Source organism: Macaca thibetana, chromosome 11 (assembly GCF_024542745.1).
Source record: "Macaca thibetana thibetana isolate TM-01 chromosome 11, ASM2454274v1, whole genome shotgun sequence".
In the NCBI taxonomy this organism is placed as follows: Eukaryota; Metazoa; Chordata; class Mammalia; order Primates; family Cercopithecidae; genus Macaca; species Macaca thibetana.
The window spans coordinates 9,013,161-9,031,607 of NC_065588.1; the positions used below are offsets into that span (position 1 = coordinate 9,013,161).

The 18,447-nt window shown below is 43.3% G+C and overlaps 1 protein-coding gene and 1 long non-coding RNA gene across 6 annotated transcripts in view; one reads left to right on the plus strand and one right to left on the minus strand.

Moving 5' to 3' along the window:
* LOC126931407 (uncharacterized) lies at positions 1–5,234 on the minus strand. The gene is made up of 3 exons (XR_007717848.1): positions 5,148–5,234; positions 2,133–2,330; positions 1–125 (listed from the first exon to the last, which is right to left on the minus strand). It is a non-coding gene; the product is annotated as an uncharacterized LOC126931407 (long non-coding RNA).
* The window catches only part of PHC1 (polyhomeotic homolog 1), a 26,151-nt gene continuing 12,626 nt past the window's right edge, over positions 4,923–18,447 (plus strand). Inside the window, exons 1-6 of one of the 5 annotated variants that reach the window (XM_050749589.1) lie at positions 4,923–5,019; positions 7,827–7,984; positions 10,280–10,390; positions 11,551–11,631; positions 12,164–12,313; positions 13,220–13,375. In XM_050749589.1, coding sequence (XP_050605546.1) covers positions 7,871–7,984; positions 10,280–10,390; positions 11,551–11,631; positions 12,164–12,313; positions 13,220–13,375 — 612 coding nt within the window. In that variant the 5' untranslated portion in view covers positions 4,923–5,019; positions 7,827–7,870. Of the gene's footprint in view, positions 5,020–5,436; positions 6,272–6,319; positions 7,092–7,826; positions 7,985–10,279; positions 10,391–11,550; positions 11,632–12,163; positions 12,314–13,219; positions 13,376–18,447 lie in introns of those variants that run through there. The other 4 variants (XM_050749587.1, XM_050749585.1, XM_050749588.1 and 1 more) reach the window with 4 other exon arrangements.

The window sequence follows — 18,447 nt, forward strand, 5'->3', positions numbered from 1 at the left end:
CACTGGGTGAAAATCAAGGTGTCAGCAGGGCTGTCTGTGTTCTTTTCTGGAAGCTCTGGGGAGGATCCATTTCCTTGCTTTTTCTGGCTTCTGAAGGCTTCCCACATTACGTGGCTTGTGGCCCCCTTCCAGTGTCAAAGACAGAAATGACAGGTTAAATACTTCTCATATCACATCACTCAACCTGTCTTTCCTGCCTTCCTTGTCTACTTTTAAGGACACTTTTGATTACACTGGGTTTGCCAAGGTAATCCATGATAATCTCCCTATTTTAAGGGCAACTGATTAACAACCTTAATTCCAATTGCAACTTTAATTTTTTTTGCCATGGAGCATAACATATTCAGAGATTTCACAGATGGGGACATCCTTGGTGGGGGGGGCATTGTTCTGCTTACCACAGTTTATCAGTAGATGAGAGAGAAAACAGAGAATTTAGGGAAATCATATATACATCTCTATTTTCTGCTGAGACATCTCCACAGTGTCTTTACAGACTGATAACTAGAGCTATTTCTCTAGTTAACAAAGGCAGACTGGGCCTTCCATTTCAGGTATTTACCACGGCAAATGCCAAGCTTCTTTGTGCAAACGTTTATGTGTGTGCTAAGCATTTTAAACAGACCTTTTGCATCACTCTATTTTCACACTGTGAAGGACGTAACGTAGTTATGAGCTTTGAAGATGGACAGACCTGAATTTAAATTCCGACTCCATTACTTATTACCCCTATGAACCTTGAGCAATTTACCTAATCTTCCAGAGGTTTAATTTCCTCATCTGTAAATTAAGGATTAAAAACAGCTAGCAGAAAAGGTTATTGAGTGAGTTGAATACAATAATGCATGTGAGGCCATGAGCAGACGCTCTAAGTATATTTTGAATCGTTTTTCCCTTTAGATGTTTTCCCAGGTACCTGGCTCTCTGGGCCTAGGACACATAGTCCCAGAGGGTATAAATCTAGTACTTGGTTCCAACATGGTTTTGCTCCCTAAATACTCAAATAGTAGAGAAGAAGATATACCTGAAGCCTGAAGGAGGCAAATGTAGTTTACAAGGAAGGGAATACTCTTTGTCATATAAAATAACAGTAAGTTCACTAAACTAATTAATGCATAAACTCAACTAAAATTGTGAGTTAATAAGGTTGTGATGTAAACTGAATAAAACATAAAGAGTGGTTTGTTCTATTTGGTGATCACAAAAATATATTAGTAAGGAAAATTAATAATAGCTTGTGCTATGTGTCAGGTCCCAATGTGAAGTGCTTTACAAACATCTCATTTATTTCCACCAACTACCAGGTGTTATCCCTGTTTTACTGAAAGCAAACCAAAGTTAAGGAAAGGTGCATAACTTGCCATCATTATAACTGTCTAAACTGATGAAGAGTATGTTATCGTCAAGTCTTACGCTCTTAAGGATGTGGGGGTACATCTATATCTTCTGCGGGCAATGATGGATGGAATATTGGGCTGAACCAATTAGTATGTTAATTTTAAACTTCTCCTTGAAGAAAGGATCTATGGTAGGTATTAGTAGCGAGAGATGAGAGGTATCCTCATATCTTTTAATTTCATATTCTTTTCCTATGAGAGAAGGGCAAGAATCTAGGACATTAATTCAGTTAACTAATATTTATTGGACATTTTCTATTTTCCAGGGATTACGACATATCCCTCTTCTACATTTATCATTTAGACTTCAATTTTCTTCACTGAAAATTGAGGGGCTTAGTTTTAAAGTTCTTTTTTTTCCCCCTTTAAATATCTAAGAGCCTATAAATCCACTCAATCTTCATTTTCTCCCAACTAGACCTAAAGTGGCATGCAGAATTACAGTGAGATACAGGTGGGCTGTATATGGTAGTTCACAGCCACAATTGGTGGTGGGGAGAGTAAAGGTTATGATTTCCTTTTTTCTGTACTTCTTCCTATCCATATTTGCATAAAAACATGGTCACACATTCTTACTTGATTACTTGTAGAAAGACACATTCCAATGATACTAACACCTTTAGGGTAAAGGACATCTCTTCCTTCACAATTTATTGCAGAATGCTGAGTTTACAGGAGAAGCTTGAGGAATGCTTAAGCAATGTTCAGTTGATATGAAAAGTTTTATTAGCTTACCTTCTAGTCTATTTGCTTTAGTTGCTGCCAAACATCGATAGCCTTTCAAATCAGGATCCTTCCTTAGAGAAGTTTGCAGGAGGGCTTCAATTTCCATACACCAGATTAAATGCTTTTCCTTCTCACCTGTTTAGGCTAACGGCCTTCAGTGTTATGCAGAGTAAAGAAATTCTGTAGCCTCCATTCAGAAGAACCATTCTGTTTGAAAAAGAAAAGGCTAATTCCAGCAGAGTCATTAAATGAAAATGAGACACTTCAGAAAAATTAAAAAGTTGAGTATTCTTGAGGAAACGCAAATTGTTTTGCTGTTTAGACTGAGATAAGCTCTTCAAAGCCTGTTCTCAAGCTGATTTAGTCTATGAAAATGATTTCTTATGTATGGAGGTTTTCCTATAACTTTACTTTGCTGTTGATAAATTTCTTTTTTATACTAAATATTTTTTGGTGGAAACTGTTTAGACCTATAACCTTAGAATACTGGCCTGACTTGGAGAAAAATGAACTTGAAAAGAATCCTGTGATATATGGAGCACACACCTTTACATATAAAAATTAAACTACTGGCCCATAATCAATATAGCTTGCCTCATGATAGATTATTCTCTGGCTAAATTTATAACAGGCACTCAACAAAAGTATCCATCGTTTATCCCCTAACATTATCTAGTAGCTGTAGAAGCTAGTGATCAAGTAAGTACGAAAAGAATCTTTAGAGGTGGAATGTAACTATATGCAGTAGCAGTAATTCTGCTCCATTTGTAAGGAGGGTGAAATGAGATATGGTCATGTATCCTCTTGGTACACAAGTTCCATAGGCTATTGAAAAACAAGTGTATACCCTCTTATATCTGCATTCCTTATTCTTGGAAGAGCTTATAAATCTTCTTTAGACACTTAACAGTTATAATTCTCCCAGGGAAACTAAGGAAGCACATGAGTCATGTTTCTTGACTTTGATGTTGTATAATCTGAAAATTATCTATAGATGCTTTTTTTTTTTCATTGGTACTAGAAAATTCCGCTTAGGCTCAATCAGTATCCATTTCTAAACTTCTGCAAGAAAAGCTTTAACTCCTTTGACATGCCAAAAATCCAGGTGTGAATTAAACAACGAATGCTTTACTTCGTTTTCACCACTGGTTCTCCAGTCAGAATCTTTTCAATTCATCCTCAGCCAATGCCTGTCATCCACGGCCTGGCAACACACCCTTTCACCTCCTCATACCCCGTGTCTTCACTTTCCCAGTCCTTTGGCTGCCCTCCGGTTTCTTCCCTCACATACCTGTCTGACTAGTTCCCAGAAGCCTGCAGAGATTGTTCTCCGATTTTAATTTGGCTGCCACAAATAAAGAGCTTGGAGTCCAAATACTCCTCTCTCAAAGAAAAATCTAAATGGATATAATTTATAAGCAAAATAATACTTCTGTTTTTTTCTCTATAAACAAATCATGCATGGGCTTTTAAAGGAGAGAAAGAAGAGTGGATTGACAGAGAAAATAACTGTCTAGGATAGAGGTTAGGAAGACTGAGAGAGCAAGAGAAAAAGCATCAGACCCAGTTGTTAATCCACGAGGCATCCCCCAGACCCTTCTGTAAAGGTTAATGAAGGCAGTAAGGCAGTTATCTTTGTTTTGTGCACTGATGCAATCCAAGCTTCCATGATTTAGCACATAGTAGGCGCTCTACAAATAGCTATTGAATGCTGAACGATGAGCGAATAATTAAAAACCGGTAAGTTGGTACCATAAATACAATGACAAAGGCTCCCCGATCAAATGTTTAGTGTTCCCAGAAAGAGCCCTATTGTTCTACATCTCTATACTCTGGCCTTTTCCCGTTTTTGTCATTCGAACTCATATACATATTTCAATCGAAGCACACACAAATCTCTGAAATGACAAACTTAAGTGTTATCCAAAGGAAGTTATATTAGGTCGCTGCTTTGAAAATGAAGTCAACTCCTAATGGGTTAGCTGTTTCTGCAGCATTCGTTCCCGCCTTCTTGGAGTTGAGGTGAGGGATTAAACAATCAACCTTCTCCCTCCTTTCTCTCATTCTCAAAGTTTTTCTGGCCTTTTCTCTCCTTTCCTTTGCCTCATTTCCTTTCCCAGTCTATCGTTTCTCTAGGGGTCGTAGCTTTGCTGTTTCTCCTTCTCTGCCTCTTGGTCCCTTTGATCCTTTCTTTCTATCCCTTATTCCCAGCAGCTCCAGAAAACACCTTCTTTCTCCCCTTCTCACGTCACTTCCCTCCCTTCTCCCATCTCCCTCTCCTCTCCGAGAAGTGCGTTCCCCACTAGAGGCCAGCACTTTGTTAGTGTTCTCCCTCCAACCGGCGAGCAGAACTCGGAGAGAAAGAAGGGGGTAAAAAAGAGGAGAAAGAGAGCGAGAGAGGAAAAAACCCCGGGGCCTGGAGCGCAGAGGCCCGGGAGCTGCGTCGCCATGGCAACGGGCGCCGGCAGGAAACGAGGGACTCGCGGGAGGGAGGGGGCGGAGGGCGCCGAGGGGAGGCGGAGGGACGGGGGAGGGGTCCGGCTGCCCCGGAAGCACCTCCCCGCAGCCCCCTCCTCCAGCCCGGCCCGCAGCCCCCGGCCTGCGGCCCCCACCTCCTCGGCCGGGCAGGAAGTGACAGGCCCGGAGCGAGCTCCGGAGGCCTGGCTGAGCCGCTGCCGGGCCCGCACCCGGAGCGGCGGGAGGGGCGGGGAGCCGCGGCCGCGCCGGGCGCCTCCCACCCCGCCCTCGGCGCCCCCGCCCCTCCAGGAAGGGGAGGAGGCGAGGGGAGCCCGCCGCGGAGGCCGAGCGAGCCCCCAGCCCAGCCTGGCGACTGGGGACCCCGGCACATGAGGTGGACGCCCCCGGGGAGGACTTGGGTGCAGAGCCAGGCGAGAAGGTAACCGGGCGACCGAGGGCCGGGGAGGGGCAGGACCTTTGGGGGCTTGGCTGCGCGGGGATGTTTCCTCAGCCACCTCCATCTGTGTAACGCCCCAGGTACCTCCCCCAGTTGCTTTCCCTGCCTACCTCTGGCGCTGAGCTCTGCGGTCCTTCGGCTCTGCCTGTGCGAGTCTTCTGGCTATTCATTCTGCTGCGCTTCATGCTGTCTGTCCGTCACCCTAGCTGCCTCTGACTGCTCATTTTCTTATTCATTTTTCCTTCTCTGACTTTGGTCCTTCCAGCCGAGCATGCTGTCTAGTTATCTCCCTGCTTTCGTGGTCCGCTGGGTTCTTCAACCTCCAGTTCGTTGACTTCTGCCTGTCTCCCTGCTATCTGTATGCACATGTCCCTGCTCACTTGGGTCAGTTCACTCTGGGCGCACCACTGGATCCACCCCCTTCCCCCGGTGTATTTGATTTCTCTTTGAAACATCATTTTCATCAAGGTTCTATATAGAACCAGGACCCCTGGGCGTCTACTCTCCCTGTTCTCTTGATTATTACCATGTCTTTGGCACAGTCTTCCCTGAACCACCCCCTTCTCCCGTCCCCCTTCCTATGTCCCATCCTTTCTACATGATAAGAGTTTCGTGCTTAGGGATACTGACTTTCTCCAACTCTCGACCCAATACTAAGTCCACTTCAATGTCCCTTTCTAGCTCCCTTCGGTAGGTCTGTGCGCCTACCCAACCCCGTGTATACCCCACATGCTACCTTTTAGGATGACCGTGGCTTAGCTACTTTGGGGACATCTGTGGATCAGCTTCTCACTCTCTTCCAGTTTAATTTTGAAAATTTTGATTCCTGGTGCTGCCGAAACTGCTTGTCTCCATTTTTCGTATTTAATCTTGTAGTCATAGTGTTGATCACAAATGAATACATTTATGTGCCTGGGATCCAGGAATCCTGGTTTTGGTGGCAATTTCCCTCGATTTTATTGAGACTTTTAAGTTGGTCCCTTTACATTTTTATTTCTAGTTCACAATCAAAATAAAATTGTTAATAAGAATTCAGTTTTGGGGAGACGAGGGGTGATACAGTTTGTGAGTATTTTCACATGTGAACGTAGGAATTATGGTCTCTATACCTAGCAAAGGGGTCTCAAGTCTCTGAGTCCAGTGAACTAAATCCAGTAATCTATAAAACTGTGCCGTGCTGCCTCTAATCCTTACCCACTTTTTTTCTTCACATGCTGATAATGAGGATTCATGGGTCTGTATCTGTTTAGTGCTTTGATATTTTGGCAAAAGATGTGGGGAGAAGGTAGACTAGTTGAAGCTGATGTGATTTTTCCTATGTACTTTTTGGGTTATATACATGTTTGCAGTGACATTTGCTAGTCCTAAATGAAACTAAAGATTTGGGGGTGGGATAATGGTGTGATCGGATGGTACTGGGAATGAGATAATAAGAAATATCCTCAGCTTTATTGCCAAGGCCAAGCAGTTTGATTTTATTTACTTTGCTTGTTTGTTTGTTTTGGATGCAATCGCTATGACCAATCCATTCACCCTAATAAAACTGTTGACAACACTTAGCAGAAATTCTGGTTTGATGTTTATATTCCTAAGCCAAATAATATTTTGGTGACCTGATATTGGCCCAGTGCCTCAGAAGTAGAGAAAATAGTGTGAAGCTTAACAAAAGAGAAAAACAAAAAGAATGAGTAAAAACCTTATTGTCATTTAGTGCTGCTTTGGAAGAATATTTCTTCTTCTCATCTCCTGTCTCTTTGCTTGGTTCTTAGCAATGTTTTCATATGTGTCTTTTTGCAAATTTAAGTGTAGTCCCCAGTGGGTAAATTCTGACGTTAGTAGACTACAAAGTTGCATCTTACTTTCTTGAAGATTTTCATTGTGTGTATTTCTATGTTGCATACCCCGGAGTCATGTCTTAAAATGATATATTACATTCAGTATGAAGCCGTCTTTGCAGTGAGGAAACAGGTATAAGGAGGAAAACCGACATGCCTGAGGTGTTATTAGTAGCCGGAGCTGGAACCAGGCAGCTATTTGGGCTATGTGGGCTGTAGGTGAGCTCTTCTGCCTCCTAGTATTATGACCTTTCATGACCCACTAAATGTGTCTGTATCTTAAGGTCCTCCTCCATAGAATGAGGATAACGAGTACTCACTATCATAGTGAATGACACTGCCTTAATCAGAGTTTGGTTTGAAGAAGCATGTGTTAGTCTAAAGACTTGATACTTACTAGGGCAACTTCTTTAATCTCAGAAAACCTTATTTCTTAAATTGTAAAATAAGGATAACAGTGTTAACAGCACTACTATGAGAGAGAGAGTATAGGTGAAGTGCCTAGCCCAGTGAAAGGAGGCAACCAGTGGCTCCCCAGTATATGGTGACTCATTTGGATGATAATGCGATGCAGATGGAGACGAAAATGAGACAGCCAAAAGTTTTAAGTGGGTAGATTTTAAACTGTTAAAAAATGCTATGGGAATGTAAGGTAGCTTTGGTATTGTAAGGTGCCATCTCACATTCTGGCCATTTTACTTAGTGACATCCATGAGGGAATATGTAAAGGCTGTTTCTTTTGAGACTGCATAGCTTCAAAAGATGGTAATATTGGGAAGACATGGTTGCAAGAGTGTACTGAAGATTTGGGAGTTTTAAGATGAGAAATCATGGCTTATGGAAGAGGAGGAAGATTCTCAGATACTTAGGGATTTCTTGTGTTCTTGAATAATAACATGAGATAACAGCTTGGGATCAAGATATAAGTTTTAACCTTTTACTGCTTCCATCTAGGTCTTGAGTCAGAGCACCAGCCTTGGGGACCCTGGACCGCTATCATGGAGACTGAGAGCGAGCAGAACTCCAACTCCACCAATGGGAGTTCCAGCTCAGGGGGCAGCTCTCGGCCCCAGATAGCTCAAATGTCACTGTATGAGCGACAAGCAGTGCAGGTGAGGCTCAGCTCTGAGGGGCCGTGGTCTGTGAGTCTTGGCTTGTGGTAGGCAGTGATGCTGGAAAATAATTGTGCTCAGTTCTTTTTCAACAAATTGGGGAGAGTTGGGTTAAATGATGACTAAGCTGTCTTCCAGCCCTGAGAATCTTAGGAGTTTACAAGGTTTGGGCAAGCAAACAGTGAAATCCGGTCTTTCAAATAAGGATTTAAAAAACAACATTCAGTCCATCTAGCTAGATTCTAACTAACCCTTTCTCATCCTGGATTGCCAGGTTTTTAGTCTTTGGCCATTCTTGTAAATCCCCTTGAGTAATAGAAGTATCATGGAACTCTTTAGAGATTTATTTTTAAACAAACAGCAAATTCCATGTTTGTATTAATTCTGTTAGGGAATGAGGTCTTTTAGTAAATATTTTGGTTACTAGAATAACTATGCATATCATAAAAATAGTTCCAATTATTGAAGAATAAGAATTCAGTAAAGTCCAGTTAGCACTAAAACCAAACTACTGTTCATTTTATAAATCTGTATTAGCATACTGTAAATATGTAAAAATGCCAATTGGTTGAATTCGTTGAAAATTTTACCTGATGGAATCTTTTAGAAGCCACTATTTATTTTTTCATTATTTCCAACCCATTAGGGCTCTATAACCTTTACTCTCTATCTAAAATATACTTTTACATTTTCTCCTTTTCTTTCTTTTTTTTTTTTTCTTGAGACAAAGTCTAGCTTTGCTGCCCAAGTTGGAGTGCAGTGGTGCGATCAGGGCTCACTGCAGCCTCAGACTCCCAGTTCTCTCATCTTATCCTCCTGACTAGCTGGGACTATAGGCACATGCCACCATGCCCAGCTTTTTTTCTTGTTTTCTTTACATTAATCGGCATCTTGTTTATTTTCACCCTGTCTAGTCTTTGCTATGGCATGTATTTCCAGCTCCCAATTGGAGAAATAAGTTTGTGTAAATTGCATTGCTTTGCTTTTCTTACATTCTATGGAGAATAAACCATAGAATTACAGTCATGCGTCACTTAATGACAGGAATATGTTCTGAGAAATGTATTGTTAGGCAATTTTGTAATTGTGTGACTGTCATAGAGTGCACGTACACAAACCCAGATTATATAGCCTACTATACACCTAGGTTATATAGTATAGCCTATTGCTAGGTTATATAGTATAGCTCTTGTATATGTGGTCTGCCATTGACCAAATAGTGGTTATGTGGTGCATGACTGTGATTGTTTCTTCCAGTTTTTAAAGGACCATATAGACTTACTGAGGCAGAGGCAGAAGGATTTTTTTTTTTTTTTTTTGAGATGGAGTTTTGCTCTTGTTGCCCAGGCCGGAGTGCCATGGCGCGATCTCAGCTCATTACAACCTTCGCCTCCCAGGTTCAAGCGATTCTTCTGCCTCAGCCTCCCTAGTAGTTGGGATTACAGTCCCGCCACCATGCTCAGCTAATTTTTTGTATTTTTAGTAGAGGCGGAGTTTTCACCATGTTGGCCAGGCTGGTCTTGAAACTCTTGACCTCAGGTGATCCGCCCTCCTAGGCCTCCCAAAGTGCTGGGATTACAGGCATAAGCCACTGTGCCTGGCTCAGAAGGATCTCTTGAGGCCAGGAGTTCAAGACCAGCCTGGGTAACATAGCAACACCCCATCTCTAAAAATAAAAAAAATTAGCTAGACATGGCGGTGCATACCTGTAGTCCTAGCTACTTGGGAGGCTGAGGCAGTCAGGAGGATTGTTTGAACTAGGAGTTTGAGGTTACAGTAGACTATGATCACGCCACTGCGCTCCATCCTGGGTGATAGAGCAAGTTGACCTTGCTCTAAAAAAAAGGAAAAGGCTGGGCGTGGTGGCTCATGCCTATAATCTCAGCACTTTGGGAGGCTGAGGCAGGCAGATCACCTGAGGTCAGGAGTTCGAGACCAGCTTGACCCCACATGGAAAAACTCTGTCTCTACTAAAAATCCAAAATAAGCTGGGCACGGTGGCGCATGCCTGTAATCCCAGCTACTTGGGAGGCTGAGGCAGGAGAATCACTTGAACCTGGGAGGCGGAGGTTGCGGTGGTTGCGGTGGATTGCGCCGTTGCACTCCAGCCCTGGGCAACCAGCGAAACTCTGTCTAAAAAAAAAAAAAAAAAGGAAAATAGCTGTTGAAGATTTAGCCCAAACTCCCATCTCCTCTGGTTTCTGTCCTTCCCATGGCCACACAAATATAGTGATTTACATAGAATAGGAGCTAGGAGTCCATTCTAAATATTTTATCCTCTCTGTCTTTTCCTAGGCTCTGCAGGCACTGCAGCGGCAGCCCAATGCAGCTCAGTATTTCCACCAGTTCATGCTCCAGCAGCAACTCAGTAATGCCCAGCTGCATAGCCTGGCTGCTGTCCAGCAGGTGAGAGGTCAGCAGCCAGCTGGCCCGAGAGGGAGGGGACAGGCACTACAGGTGGGTAGGGGAGATTTTTTGGGGCATATTGCATCCTATACTAAGCCAGGCTGCAGGCAGCCTCTTCTGCCTCCTGTCTCCTGTGGGAGAATGGATGCATCTTAGCTTCTGGGGTTGCAGTAAGAACTATAAAATCACTTTTTAGATGTAGAGTGGCTATGTTCTAGACCTGCGCTGTCTATAATCTAGACCTACACTATCTAATATCATAGTCACTAGCCACATATCGCTATTGAGTGCTTGAAATGTGGCTAGTCTAAATGGAGACGTCCTATAAGATTTTAGAGTTAGACTACTTAGTACAAAAAAGGTAAAATATCAGTAATTAAAAAATATTAATTGCGTGTGAAGTGATATTTATATTGGGCTAAATAAAATAAATTATGAAAGTTAACTTTTCCTGTTTCACTTTTTAAAAATTTGTATAGTAGAAAATTATATATGTGGTTCACATTGTATTTATATGCGATACCTCTGGACTAGACTTGCATTGACTCATGATATGACCTGACCAAAAGATCTTTTTCCGGCTGGCCACGGTGGCTCACGCCTGTAATCCCAGCACTCTGGGAGGCTGAGGCAGGTGGATCACTTGCAGTCAAGAGTTCAAGACCAGCCTGGTCAATATGGTAAAACCCCCTCTACTAAAAATACAAAAATTAGCTGGGCGTGGTGGTGTGCGCCTGTAATCCTAGCTACTCTGGAGGCTGAGGCAGGAGAATCACTTGAACCTGGCAGGCGGAGGTTGCAGTGAGCCGAGATCATGCCACTGCACTCCAGCCTGGGTGAAAGAGGCGAGACTCCTTCTTTAAAAAAAAAAAAAAAAAAAAACCAAAGAAAACACATCTTTTTCCACCTAAAAGAGAGTGGGAACTGGAGGGCAAGTTGCCTCTCTGCCCCAGGAGGGTTATGTGGGACTAACTGGTTAGCATATGTGGTAATGTGAGGATTATCGGGCTAGTGAATATACTTTTCTTTACCCTAAAGTGGAATCTCCCTGTTTATAAAGTCAAATCTCTATGTTTTGTGCTTGTGATTTATTACTAGAAGACTGAGAGCTTTTTCCTTCACTGTCTTTGCTACTTCTTGTTTCCCTTCCCCTTTAACAGGCCACAATTGCTGCCAGTCGGCAGGCCAGCTCCCCAAACACCAGCACTACACAGCAGCAGACTACCACCACCCAGGCCTCAGTGAGTACTGCCTCTCCCACTGAGAGGCGTCTCTACCTGGGTCTTTGTCCCTGGGTTAAATTACTTTGTGCCGCTGATCTGAGAGTGTGTATTGAGCCGTCAGTGGATAGTTACTGCTCTTAAGTAGAGAATAGTAGTACAGGGGAAAGTAACCAACATTAATCTATATTGGAGTCTCTAAAGAGGAAGTCTAAGGAAGAAAGAAAAGAAAATTCTGGGGAAGAAGAGGAAATAATGAAAGGGACTAATCCCTGAACTCTTCAATGAGAAGTAAAATCTGTTCTGTTTCAATCTTTTGTCTTCTCAACTGTTAACACTAGTGGTTAGAGACTGTTGGTTTTTTTTCCACTTCGGTAATACCCTAAAGTAACCAGGATGACAGTTTTGGATAGGAAGACATTATTCATTTCCCCCGGCTCCATGAAAGTGAAATATTCTGTTCTTGACTGTGTAACTCTGATTTTGTCAGTCATGTACATTTCCTTTTACTTCTCCCAAATCCTTAGTCCTGGTTCCTTTCTATACCACACAGATCAATCTGGCCACCACATCAGCCGCCCAGCTCATCAGCCGATCCCAGAGTGTGAGCTCTCCCAGTGCTACCACCTTGACCCAATCTGTGCTACTGGGGAACACCACCTCCCCACCCCTCAACCAGTCGCAGGCCCAGATGTATCTACGGGTAAGCCACAGATGCAGCCACCATTGCCCCAGGGGCATGATTGTCTGGCCCTGGCAAATAGTTGAGTGAAAGCCGGTTTTATTTTTTTTGTTTGTTTGTTTTTTTTGAGACAGAATCTCACTGTGCCACCTAGGTTGGAGTGCAGTGGCACAATCTCGGCTCACTGCAGCCTCTGCCTCCCGAGTTCCAGTGATTCTCCTGCCTCAGCCTCCCAGGTAGCTGGGATTACAGGCACGCGCCACTACACCTGGTTAATTTTTGTATTTTTAGTAGAGACGGGGTTTCGCCATGTTGGCCAGGCTGGTCTGGAACTCCTGACCTCAGGAGATCCGCCTGCCTCGGCCTCCCAAAGTGCTAGGATTACAGGCGTGAGCCACTGCGCCCGGCCAAAAGCCATTTTTTAAAACCATGGTTACCCTGATGTCTTGAGAGAAGCTGGGACCTACTTCCCATACTTTACTTAACCTAGAAGTGATGCTCTCTGTTCACAGGTAGCCTGTAGATTAAATTAAGATATTATGCTAGAAAATACTGGCTTAATATTTGACTGAATTAGTGTTAGATATAGTCAACCTTTAAACCTTTGGCACAAGTATACAAATTCTGTGTTATCGCCCAGCCTACTGAGCGATATATATAAGTACTTGTTCTAAAATCCTAATTTTCTCTATTTCTTCGACGTCTGACTCTTTGACATCAATCTGTAGTTTTCTGTGCATTCTAGGTTTTCTTCTGGATGGTTCATCACATGTGGAGAGTATGAGGCTCCTGGGTTGGTGTGGAACAGGCAGGGCTCAGCTGTTTAATATCTTCTGTTTATTTTGTCTTGTGGTCCTTCCTTTCCATCTCTTCTGTCTCTTCTTTCCCTCTTGTCCTCTTTGCTCTTCGTCTTCCTCTCCTTGCCAGCCACAGCTGGGAAACCTATTGCAGGTAAACCGAACCCTGGGTCGGAATGTGCCTCTAGCTTCCCAACTCATCCTGATGCCTAATGGGGCAGTGGCTGCAGTCCAGCAGGAGGTGCCATCTGCTCAGTCTCCTGGAGTTCATGCAGATGCAGATCAGGTTAGTGGTGATGACTTTACCTGTGGGTGGGCACTGGGTAGGATGAAGGGAATGACCATCGACCTGGGTCCATCCTTCTGCTTCATTACACTTTTCAGAATTCTTACTTTTTGTGTTTTGTTTTTCCTTCCCTTAATCACCGTAGAAGTTGAATCCCGTATAACCTTTGAGTTAATTTGAGTTAGAAAGACAAGGAGATTTGCCTGAAAATAGTCTTGTGGATTTGGGAAATCTTATTTTCAAGATAGGGTAAATTTCCTTACCATCCTTCAAGTCTCCTGTGAGTCTGTTTTATTTGGAGAGTCTTAATTCTCTCATAGTACTGTCAGAAGAGAAGAGATTGTTGAGAGAATTCTTCTGTTACTTAGATCTAAAGCTGACCTGGCTGAGGAATGACCTTACTGGAGGAATGTTTGGTTGCTTCTGTTTGTAAGTTACTCTAGTTCTCAACTTTCACTCTCCTCTTCCTGTTCACTGTTTTTCCCAGTAAAGGTCTTCCTCACCGTTACTTCCTGTGACTTATTCCCAAAATACATGTATTTTTGAGCCTGAAATTTTAGCTTCTTATGGATGGGACACAACCTCGGATCTTAGGATAATTACTCCATCCTTTTAGTTTATCAGTAAACTGGTAAATGTTGAGTTCTTCCTGTGTGTACTTTTGGCCCTCCCTGTTTGTGGGTCCCATACCTGCAGGTTCTGCATCTTTGGCTTCCACGTCCGCAGATACAACCAACTGCAGATTGAAGATATTTGGGGAAAAAACCAATTAAAAATAGCAATACAAGAATAAAAAAATACAAAAATACAGCATAGTGTAACTATTTACATAGTACTTACATTGTATTAGATATTATAAGTAATCAAGAGGTGATTTAAAGTATACAGGAAGATGTGCTATGTGCATAGATGATATGCAAACACTGCTCTGTTTTATAAAAGGGAATTGAATGTCTGCAGATTTTGATGTCCATGAGCCTGGAACTAATCCCCTGTGGATACCAAGGAACAATTGTATTAGAAATTTTGCAGGTTTGAAAAAGAAATGTGAGTCAGGTCTTCAAAGAGCTTAGAGAATGAAAGTGCCCTAACTAGGCTGGGTGTGGTAGCTCACTCTTGTAATCTCAGCGCTTTGGGAGGCTGAGGAGGGTGGATCACCTGAGTTCAGGAGTTCAAGACCAGCCTAACCAATATTGTGAAACCCCGTCTCTACTGAAAATACAAAAATTAGCCGGGCTTAGTGGTGGTGTGCCTGTAGTTCCAGCTACTTGGGAGGTTGACACAGGAGAATTGCTTGAACCCGGGAGGCAGAGGTTGCAGTGAGCCAAGATCGCGCCACTGCACTCCAGCCTGGGCGACAGAATGAGACTCCATCTCAAAAAGAAAAAAAAAAAGTGCTAAACTAAATGGTGCTAACTTTGAGTGAAACATGAGTTTGGAAAAGAATTGGTTACATGACTTTGCAATGCCTTATTGGGATACTTGAGCAGAGTCTTGAAGGGTGAGTGGATTTGATTTGGAGTGAGAAGAAAACTGGAGAGAGAACAGCAAGCGTAAGAGCATAGTCATGTATTTAAATATGAGTATGTGTGGTGGGCGTTGGAATGAGGGAATAAATAAAATAGAATCAACAGGCCTGATGATAGAAGAGGTCATTGCTAGGGTGAAGCATAAAAGCCAAGTAAAGGAGGTTGTAGTTAACTTCATAGGTCACAGGGATCATTGCAGAATAACAGGATGAGGAAAGTATTTAGGAAGAACTGTAGGGAGAATAACTGTTCTAATACTGTTCTAATAGTTCCTGGAGAAGAGAAGTTAGGGAACCTGCTAAGAAACTCTTGGGGTCCTCTAGCTGTAAGGCAAGCCTTTGTTTTAGACTTGGTGATAGCAGTGGGAGCCAAGAATGAGGTTGGTTCCATTTCCATATCCAGTTCTTTGATTTATCCACTCATTCCTTCATCAGATATTTGAGTGTCAATATGTGGAGGAACAGAGGGCAGTAGTTAAAAATACGCATCCGATGGGTCAGATTCCAGCTCCACTACTTACTGTGTGACCCTGTGCAAATGATCTGACATCTTTCTGTTATCGTTTTTTTCGTCTGTAAAACAGATATTGTAATATACCTACCTCAGAATGTGTTGTGAGGACTAAATGAGTTGCTGTGTTTAACTGCTTGAAGAGTGCCTGGACGTAGTGAGTGTCCAGGAAGAACTGCTATTATTAATGTATCAAACATTCCTTAACCTTGGGTGCCCAAGAAAGTCATAATCACTTCTTTTGTGGAGCTCATAGACCATTGAAACACCAGACATTAAACTAATAGTCACCTGAATGGGGAAATAATTGAGAAAGTACCAAGTGTTCTGAGAATTTAGAAAGGGACTTAATTTAGCTTTGGCATGGGGTGTAGAAGTCAGGGAGGTGACATTTAACTTGGGGTGTGCAGAAGTTAGCCAGATAAGGATGTGAAAGGAGAGTGTTGGAGGCAGGAGAAGAGTGTGTCCAAAGGCCCTGAGGAGGGCAGGAACTTGATTTGTTTGAGGATTTGAAAGTCTTATATTCTTGGAGTTTGGCAAAGTGGGGCTAGATGGGTAGGAGGAACCTTATCTTGCAGGGCTTTGGGGGCTGTGTTTAGGATTTTGGGCTTTTTATAAAAAGCAATTGGAAGCTATAGAAGGATTTTAAATAAGGAAGTGTCATGGAGAGATTTGAATGTATTTTTGTTTTGTTTTGCTTTTTAAATACCATGTTCATTTCCTCTTTGGAGACTAAACAGATATGGTGTGAGTGTGACTGTCAGGAGAATAACTGTTCTAACGGTTTAAGGGAAAGATGATGTTTGTATTGGGGGTAGCAGTGGAGATGGACAGAAACGCATATATTTGAGGATAACTTGGAAGAATCATTGAAGAGGGTAAACTAATTTAATAGATGGGGGAATTAAGGGAGATGCCAGATATGAGATCTGATATAGCAGTGGGGTGGCCGGTGGTGCTGTTTATGAGACGACGAATGTAGAAGTGTATTTAGAGTGAAGTTCAGTTTTGGACATACAGGCTTAGAAGTGCTTGTGAGCCATCCATGAGGAGATACTGAGACTGCAGTTTTTTTTTTTTTTTTTTTTTTTTTTGAGACGGAGTCTCACGCTCTTGCCCAGGCTGGAGTGCAGTGGCGCGATCTCGGCTCACTGCAAGCTCCGCCTCCCAGGTTCCCGCCATTCTCCTGCCTCAGCCTCCTGAGTAGCTGGGACTACAGGCGCCCGCCACCGTGCCCGGCTAATTTTTTGTATTTTTAGTAGAGACGGGGTTTCACTGTGGTCTTGATCTCCTGACCTTGTGATCCGCCCGCCTCGGCCTCCCAAAGTGCTGGGATTACAGGCTTGAGCCACCGCGCCCGGCCAAGACTGCAGTTTTATTATGTGGTTCTTGAGCTCAGAGAAGAGGTTTGGGTTGGAGATAAACATTTGAGAGTAGTAGACATATAGATGATAATTGAAGTCCCCCATCTACTAAATTAGTTCACCCTCTTCAGTGTTTAAAATTGCCTGGGGAGGCCGGGCGCAGTGGCTCACGCCTATAATCCCAGCACTTTGGGAGGCTGAGGCGGGTGAATCACCTGAGATCAGGAGTTTGAGACCAACTTGGGCAACATAGTCAAACTCGGTCTCTACTAAACATACAAAAAAAATTAGCTGGGCATGGTGGTGTGTGCCCATAGCCCCAGTTACTGGGAGGCTGAGGCAGGAGAATCACTTGAATTTGGAAGTTGGAGGTTGCAGTGAGCCAAGACCGTGCCACTGCATCCAGCCTGGTTAACAGAGGAAGCTCCATCTTAAAAAAAAGGCCCGGCGCTGTGGCTCATGCCTGTAATCCCAGCACTTCGGGAGGCCGAGGCAGGTGGATCACCCGAGGTCAGGAGTCTGAGACCATCCAACCTGATCAACATGGTGAAACCCTGTCTCTACTAAAAATACAAACATTAGCTGGGTGTGTTGGTGCACCCCTGTAATCCCAGCTACTTGGGAGGCTGAGGCAGGAGAATCACTTGAACCTGGGAGGCGGAGCTTGCAGTGAGCTGAGATCCGGCCACTGCACTCCAGCCTGGGTGACAGAGCGAGACTCCGTCTCAAAAAAAAAAAAAAAAAATGTTTGGGGAGATAGTACAGATTGAGGAGAAGAACGTTTAATATGGGGCCCTGAGGTAGGATGAAGCCCCACTTTGGAAAAGCAGTTCAAGATGGATAGAGGGTAATGGGATGGCAGAGGGAATGGGAAAGAGCAGCAGATAGGAAAATCTGGACTGTAGTGTCATGAAGACAAGGGAACGAAATGTTGTAAGATGTGCGTGTGTGCATGCGTGCGTGCATGGGCAGGGGGGTTTTATTAATAGGGAGGGAGAGTGGTTTCAGTTGAGTTTGGGGGGTGGTGAATCCAAAGTAGTATGATGAGTTTGAGGGGTGTGAATGGCTGGTGGGAATGAATACGGTGACTGTAAATAGCTATTAAGAGTTTATCAGCACCAGGAAAGGAAGGTGGAACCGGGGAGGGGAATGTGCATTTCATACATGGTGATGAGGGAGCCAGTGGAGAAGGAGAAGTGGAAGAGGAGGCAGTGGATCTTATATGCTCCTTGAGATGGCAGGAGGAGATGGGATGTAGAGCACAGAGAAGGATTGATTGCCTTTTGATAGGAAGGAGAGAAGGGAGAAGTGATGAAGTAATGCTCATATAATGGTTTTTGTTTTCTTTGAAGAGGTGAGGAGGAGGAGGAGAAACAGAAGGTAGCCTGAGGTATAGGGAGAGAGTGGGAAAGTTTGAAATAGCCATTATGGAAATGAAGCTGATTGGAAAAACTATATATTAATGATTACCAGATAATATTATATACTAAAGCACCCAATCCTGATGATTCTTGTTAATATCTCTCAAAAGCCATCACCTCTTCTCTACTGCTTCTCCTCCTGCCTGAATTCAGGTTTTAATTATTTGAACCTGTTCTGTACTAGTTTTCTTTCTTTTTTTTTTTGGAGACAGAGTCTCTCTGCTGCTCAGGCTGGAGTGCTGTGGTGT